This window comes from Silene latifolia, chromosome 9, assembly GCF_048544455.1.
Source record: "Silene latifolia isolate original U9 population chromosome 9, ASM4854445v1, whole genome shotgun sequence".
In the NCBI taxonomy this organism is placed as follows: Eukaryota; Viridiplantae; Streptophyta; class Magnoliopsida; order Caryophyllales; family Caryophyllaceae; genus Silene; species Silene latifolia.
The window spans coordinates 136,774,355-136,782,497 of record NC_133534.1 but is presented as its reverse complement, the minus strand read 5'-3'; the positions used below and the strand labels follow the sequence as shown (position 1 = coordinate 136,782,497).

Below are 8,143 nucleotides of genomic sequence, written 5' to 3'. Positions count from 1 at the left end.
CCGCTTTGTCGAAACGATTCGGTTAATCAAACCTTAAAAATGGACGGTTTTTCGGTTTTGCGGTTCGGTTATTGCAGTTCGGTTTATTCTGAACACCCTAGATATAGATTATGCAAAAAGATGCCTATATCTGATCAGGTGTGCCTCAATCCCGCACTGTCAGAGTAACATTATCTCACACTTGTGGAAGTTACTGAAACTTGTGTTTTTTTTTTCTACAAGTTTCAATTAACTCTCTTGTTAGGCAACTTCACAGTGTAAAATCGCCAACCACTTTCTGAATTCCTGTGAATAAACTTGAGTAACAATCTTCTATACAAGTAATTTAATGAACTAGCTAGCATGCGGTTCTACGATGATACTTGTGTACTTCCAGATCAATATCATAACTCATACCTGCAGATCAAGCATCACTAGGGACTAGCAGCGATTTTTATTTACATTGGAAATGAAAATGCTTCACCATTTATATAATGTGCAACATGAAATGAATCTGCTGTATGGGAATAGAACATCTTTAAATGGGTTTCTGTCAATAATCCATGGATCCGTATGACAAAGGAGACCGTGGCAATGTATTACAAAACATGAAACTGCACTCTTACCATCATGAGCTCTCAAAGACTTAAGTGTCCTGAAATTCATGAAAGCTGACAGTCTCCGAATCGATTTAAACATCAAAACCAAATAGAGGAATCATAAATAGAATCTTATTACAAATCAATCCTTTAAAAGCCCTTTGCTGTAACACTTTATTAATTTGCTTCCCAAAAAAGTTGGGGAAATTGTACAAATCCTTGCAGTACCAGTATCTAAGGGAAATGCTAACCTATAACTATAGGTTCCACTGAAAAGAAAATTCATGATAAAAATAAGTTTATAAGGAAAAAAGGGGAAATCAAGTGAATATCTTTTTTTTTTTTTTTCCGGAGGATAAAAGGGCTAAAATTACACAATGAAAAGGAGCCAGGGACAATATAAAACTTTCGACCACTACCACCAACTGAAACACCCCCACACACCAGACCTGGCTCGTGTACATCTCCAAACAAAGGTTTTTTTAAGACGAAATATGTGAAGAACGGCACAAAGAAGTAATGAAAGGAATCGGGCATGATGAGACAAGTATCTCCAAGATATGACACAAATTGGTCTTATGAGAAATAAGGGGTGCATCATTTGCAGAGAACACCATATGCGCATCGTCTAACTACACCTTACTGACCTGCTGGGGACTGCTTGTCTTCTCAGTTGCGGCTATATCTTTACAACTCTCTTCTAGTTGGAGAGCTTGATCTAATCTGTCAGAAATATTCAACATTTCATCGGTCAGAGACTCGGGACCCACTGGCTTTGGTTTGGCTACTTGTCTATTCTTTCTTTCCTGCAACACCTTTTCCCTCTCATCATAAAATTCAAAGTCATCAAGAATGGATGTTTGCACATCATATTCCTTAAATATCTTCAACATCTCGATCCCCTGGTCCAGTTTGACCTACAAAACAGAACACCCGCCAAAAAAGGTAAATCATTTGTTAGGGGATCAAAGGAGGTAGGATCCCCTATCCCCACTATACGAAGGCAGCAGAACATTGAACGGATAAAACAGTTCTACAAGAAAAACATGGTAAAATGGCATTCGTCAAACTATCCAAAATAAGATCAATAATTCAACATAATCTCAAAAACACTTCATCAAACATTTCCTAAAATATTTGACGTTCACCATAACCTCCTGTGATGGCTTCTGGCAGATACAATCAATGATAACTGGTAAGTCTTCTTATCGTACTGGTTGGAAGATCTAAATACTATTATAAAACTCCTACTTCTCCTAGCCATCATTTTCTTTCAATAATACTTAAAAGAGTTTCACCTTCACGTAGTTTCATCACCAAATTAGTGGCTACTAAAATAGGGTAATACTAAGTGTAGAAAGGTTAGAACTAAAAGTATACGGAGCAAGGTGAAAAGAGAGATTAACCTCTTTAATCAACTTTCACCCCAGTCCAAACGTAAACTTAAGGTAGAAAACGTTAAGCAGACAAAGAGCTGTTTATGGCATACAATCAAGGTACATTAACTGAGACTACTTCAAACATAATTATGTATTTACAATGTGGCATGGCCTTGGATGCTAATTGCATTAACTCGCAAACAACTTGTAACAGAAAATATTGCAGAAGAAGTGGATATGACACAAAGAAATGAACTTCATACCTCTTGTGAGTCTCTGCTATGAGTAACTGGCTTGTTATCATTATTCTCAAGTAGAATGTGCCTAAATTTGTTGTTAGGAACATCCTTAATAATATGCCAACGAACTGCAAACTGCCCAGTCCATCTATCTTGTTGCCAGTACTCTGCATTCTTCTCAAAATCCACCGGTCCTGTCATTTCTGCAACCCCACAAAACTGGCCGCTTGCATTAACCTATGAAATCATCAAAAGAAAAACATCAAATTGCATCTTGCATCAGGCATTATTTCAGATATCAAAATAAGGAAAATACCAGTTAAGCATCTCCATGCTTTAGGCTAAGAATGAGAAAGAATCAACAGATTTAAGCTTGGAAAGAAAAAAAGTGACGCCAAAAAAGGCGCAAAAGAGCCAAGCAAACACACGAATCAAAACCTTCTACAACTCCGACCTCCTTGGCGGTTTAATTATCAATAGTATTCTGAAAGAAATATCGTGTCGAGCTTTTCCTCAAGTAAAATGGGACAAGATAAACAATGTAATACTATGAGCTAGAAAACACAAAGTCATCAGGCAATAGAGAACTTGAAAGTTGAAACATTACAGATAATGCAAAAAAACAAAATTTGAAGCACGATTTATTTTGCTATTTGAGAATTCAAGGGTACATCATAACAACAGATGCAATTTAGTATGCAGGTACCACTCCAGGAAATGCCTCCCTTTTTTTTCCAAATTCTTCAACCCATAAGGATTAATAAAAGTGGTAAATATTAACGGTCACAAATTACATACCGAAAACAACAGGAAGATGGGGCAGTTTCCTTTCTCCTTTGCTTCCAGATAAGCGGCATCCAATTTTCTATTTCCATGAGGCGTACTTGCCCAAACACCATATTTGACGCTTCTATGTATATTATCTTCGCTAAAAGACTTAATGATAAAAAACTTTGCGTTCTCATAGTTTGTAGGAAATTCAGCGCTGTTGTAGGATCCATGATCAATCCCAGAAGCTGATCCATCAATTTTAGCAGTAGAATCCAATACGTCATTTTGTTTAGGACTTTCACTGCCAGGCACCAAACCATTTCCCATGGTTCCCTTTCCTTTCCCTTTTGATGCCCTTGGTCCTCTATTGCGGTCACCTGAGATAACAAACATTGAATCCTGCTCCCTCTGACTTCTTGCCTTATCCAAATTAAGACGATTCCGATATGTAGCCCCTGATTGAGAGTTAGGTATGCCACCAAAGGTGGAGTTCTGGAATGATCCATCGTAAGGATAATGTCCATAATCTGGTACCAAGCCATATCCAGGATATGGTCTATGCTGCGTAACCTGCATTAACATAAGAAAGATGAGAAACACCCACAGAAGAAGTGCAGACACAAACTTAAACTTCTTGGTGAATACAAATCCTTTGTGAATACAAATCTAGTCAGAATCCAAGAAGGGGATAGGGAACACGTTAATGGAGTATCAAATCTAGCTTTGGTATCCCCTTATTTCACAGCAACAATACCAAGAAAGCCTTTGTGATTGTGAGTGACATACCAAAATGATGAAAACCTTTTAAATGAATGTTCTATTCACATCTATCAAGCAATTCATCTCATTGTATTAATTAATAAAAAAAAAAATCATACAAATAAAATGCAGTCATAAAAACCTTAGGGGAGAGAAGCCAACAACCTGTCCAACTGTGGGGTCAAATGAACCAATACTGCCTACTGACTGCGGATATCCTGGATTAGAAGTCAAAGATCTCCACCCATCTGTAGTGTTTGATGGACTTGACAAGTATTCACCAGAGCCAAACATTCCATGCATGTTATAGAAACCGTGATTATGCGGCACATTCACAGACATATGCCCTGCAAGAAAAACTCACAGAAGTACTAAGTTCCCAATCAACTTGCTCTTGCTTGAGTTTATTTTCAAGAAAAGGGTAGTTACCCCATTGAGAGTCTTATGGAATTACCTTTAGGAGTCGCTATGTCAGCATGAGAAACAGGAATTGCTGTATACATATGTGACATTGAGCTACCAACTGGCTGCGGGTAGTACTGCGGAGAAACTGGAAGTTGTTGATGTGAATAAAGCTGGTTATCAACCATTAATTGTGGCACAGGTGTACTGACTGGTGAATACTGTCCAAATGCCATTTGAGAATTATAGCCATACGGGGAATGAAGTCCAAGGGAGGAGTTATCACCATAGATGACTTGCTGAATTATAAAAAGAAGCAACAGGAAAATCAGTTTAGATAAAGTACAATGGAAATTAGCACAAGAACCAGAGAGAATGATTTGTCTAAGCCGCCTCACCGGAGGTACGACATGCAATCCCTCGGCACCAGCATACTGGGGGTATCCACTCCAATTGCTAGCGCTACTATCGTATCCTGAGAGAATTAAAAGAGCCAAACATTTAGCGAACTCCTCAAGTTTGAAAGGGCAGGGAGTACATGCGTTGCAAAAGGTAAAGGGGCCCAATCTGAATAAGTAAATCGCAAGCACGATGAAAAACTAACCTCCATAGAAGTATGTTTGCTCAAGAGAGCCATAGGTGGGATAGATTGAATTACTATCTGCAGCTGCATCTGCAGCTCTTGCGGGTTCAATGGCATTCCTTGAAGGCCCTGTGATGGCTGCATCTGCAGTAGGATTGCTAGAAGCAATCCTTTCACTTTTAGGTGAAAGTGGCTGAAAACACATTGCGGAAAAATGAGCTTATGCCATGAATTTTCAAACATAAAAATTAACATAGATACTGGATGAGAATTAACAAATAAACAAAAAGGAGTTCAACCAGCTACCTGATTCATCATCTTAGCTGCCTCACTGAGATTCTTTCCTGCACTTCAAGGTTATAAATATATTAGAAAAACTAAAAAAAAAAAAGAAAAGAGTGACAATAAAATTTGGGTTCTGTTTCGACGAACCTCCATATAGGTCATCAATTGAGGGGAAACAATGATAAAGTGGAGAGAACAGAAAACATGATAGAAAATTGAAGTCACGTAAGCAAAAAAAATGTAATACAAAATATTGAGGATGATAACAAGAAAGGTGAAAAATGAAATTGATTCGAAAATTAATAAAAGAACACAGCAAAGAATCTAAAAGACAAAATGTAGTCAAACTCCGCTATCCTCAATTTCGATTAGGAAGATTCAATAATAAAAAAAAAATCAATGTAAAAAGTTAGCTATGAATCGCCGAAGCATTAAAAATCCATCAAATTGCGGAAAATGAAGTCAAACTCGGCTATCGACATAAATACGGTATTAGAAAGATTGAATTGTGCAGCATATAATGTAGCAAAAGGTCAACGTAACAAGTAGTCCCTCTGTAAATCGGGTACTACACAAATGTATGGAATTGGATATAAGGGAGGGAGTAGCTTTAACCGCGAAAATTGTAGATTATAGCAAGCACATTGAGGAAAACAATTAAATTAAAAACAATCAGTTTTATAAATCACACAAAATTGTAAGATCCTTAACAATTAAAGTAGAGTGCTGAATCTTTGATTTGAATAAAACCCTAACAAAATTAAATATTTGAAATTTTGAATCCACCACATTGTAACAAAATTGAAATTGAAACAACCCAGATTCAAATAAACACCAGATGTTGAATCGAAACCGAACCCCCGATCTCCAGATCCAATCAATCCAAAATAAATAAACAAATAGCAATCGAATTAAAAAAAAAACATAAATAAAAAGAAATAAATTAGGGTTTATACCTTACGGTAAGAATTGCATCCGCCATGGAAATCGTCAAAAACACAGATGAAAATCACACATGGCGACCAAATCCCGACTAAAAATGAGATTGAAAGTTGAGGGCAGCAAAATTGAATAAGAAAAGTTGTAGATCGCGAAAATAGAAGAAGCACGGTATATGTTTAGAAATGGATCGATAAAAAGATGAAGATGAAGAGAACCCTAAAAAAGATAAATTACGGATCGGAAAAGGGTAATTACGCCGTTGAAGATCATCGACGTAAATCGTTTCGATTTGTTTAGGGAGTTAGGGAGTCTACTGTTGATGTTTTTGATGCAACAAACAAACAGAACAAAGAGAGAGGAAAGAGAAAAAAAAAAACACAAAAGTTGTCCAACTGAAATGCTTAGCTGTGTTTATATCCATTCTTATTACAGAGTATTTTCCTATTGGGTCTACACCTTCTTTCGGCCCTCTTCTTTGTCACGGCCCATATCTTTACACGTCTACCTCTTATACACATTTTTATGGGGCTATATAAAACACCGTCGACGTTTTATAACAAATCGCCGACGTTTTTTTATTTTAAAAAAAGACATTCTCTACCCTTCCTTTCCCTCTCTCTACTCTATTCTCTCCCAAACTCTCCCAAACAAACAACAAACCTTAAAAAAAAAAAATCAACAATTTGTTCATCCGATTCAATGTCGAACAACGAACAATCTACATCAAACGCTAACAACGATTCATCGGTAAGTAATTAACTACTTATTCTATTTCTCGTTTGAATCGAATTAGTATTAATTGGATTGATGATCGAATTACATGTTAACTTGATATGAATGGTATTAGCTTGAATCGAAATAGTCTTCATAGAATTAGTATTGAATTACCTTATTAATAGAATTAGCATGAATCGAACACATCCAAAAGCCATCGTAAATTTGTTTGTCGTAGTATTGTTATACTTTGAATTTCACAGTCCTGCATGGAGATGGACGTGAACATTCATTGTTCTGCATGGACAGGGACGTGAACATTCATTGTCCTGCATGGACATGGACGGCTACATTCATCGTCTGGCATGGACATGGACATGGACAATGAATCCACACGTTTGGTATGAGCAGGGACGATGAATTTCCACGTCTATGCTATTGTGGACGATGAATGTGGACGTCCAGTATGGGGAAGGACGTGTACTATTCACGTCTGTTGGGGGCATTGACGTTTACTGTTCACGTCAGGCCTGGTGCTGGACGCGAATAGTCATTGTCCGTTCATGGAACGGACTATTAATTTAGTTTTTTGTCTTTTTATTTAGTATTTTTTCGTATATTTAGGCCGTTTTACGTATTTTAGCATCTAATCATTATTAATTTTGGTTAACAGGATTCACTTGAGGTTTTTGGTCAAAACGATGTTAATTACAACCACCTATTTGAGACGGTAACATGTTTTGCGAGTCGAGATAAGGCGTTTGACTGGGCTCAGAAAATAGCGTTTGATAACGGGTTTTCCTTACTAAAAGCATCAAATGGGTTCAAAAATCATAAACAACCCGAGTTGCAGGGCTCATACTTTCGTTGTTCAAGGTACGGGCGAACCAGAAAGAAGATCGATCCCGATATTCCCGACAAGCCTAAAAAGAAAGGGACATCTAAGTGTGGGTGTTTGTTCCGGGTTCGAGCCGTGGAGAACCGGGGTAATGATATAAATGGGAAGGAGTTGATTGTTTGGAACATTTTGACATCGGAGAGCGGTGGATATCACAACCACCAAGTAGCAAAGTACAAAGACGGTGATAGGCATTTTGCGGGTTTAGATGCCGGAGAGAAAGAGTTCGTGAGGCAACAAGTCCGAGCATCGATTCCCCCGAGAGATATTAAAAATGGTCTTCATCAAAGAACCCCCGATAAACACTACAAGAAAAACTAAAACAGGCGACCGAAATTTGGCGACTGATATATTTAGTCGCCAAATTGGCGACTGATTTTCAAATTGGCGACTAAAATCAGTCGCCAATTTGGCGACTGTCTTTTTTAAAAAGGGAATCAAACTTGGCGACCGAGATTTTAAATTTGGCGACTGATTTATGTGTAGTCGCCAATTTGGCGACTGAAATTCAGTCGCCAAAATGAATTTCAGTCGCCAATTTTTTTAGTAGAAACCAGGCTGTCATTTTTTAAAAAGGGAATCAATTTGGCGAC

At 37.6% G+C, this 8,143-nt stretch overlaps 1 protein-coding gene across 2 annotated transcripts; it reads right to left on the bottom strand.

Annotated features, from left to right (window-relative positions):
• Positions 1-669: 669 nt before the first annotated feature.
• LOC141600098 (YTH domain-containing protein ECT2-like) lies at positions 670-6,337 on the bottom strand. Of its 2 annotated transcripts, none has more exons than XM_074420284.1 (9): positions 5,953-6,337; positions 5,018-5,055; positions 4,733-4,904; positions 4,527-4,603; positions 4,181-4,427; positions 3,892-4,073; positions 2,995-3,537; positions 2,221-2,433; positions 670-1,495 (listed from the first exon to the last, which is right to left on the bottom strand). In XM_074420284.1, the coding sequence occupies exons 2-9, from the start codon at positions 5,027-5,029 to the stop codon at positions 1,211-1,213; spliced, it is 1,731 nt and encodes a 576-aa protein (XP_074276385.1). In that variant the 5' UTR covers positions 5,030-5,055; positions 5,953-6,337; the 3' UTR covers positions 670-1,210. The 2 variants fall into 2 exon arrangements, with proteins under 2 accessions (XP_074276385.1, XP_074276384.1); XM_074420283.1 differs by having other exon boundaries at positions 5,018-5,060; positions 5,953-6,335.
• Between the last annotated feature and the right edge of the window lie 1,806 nt (positions 6,338-8,143).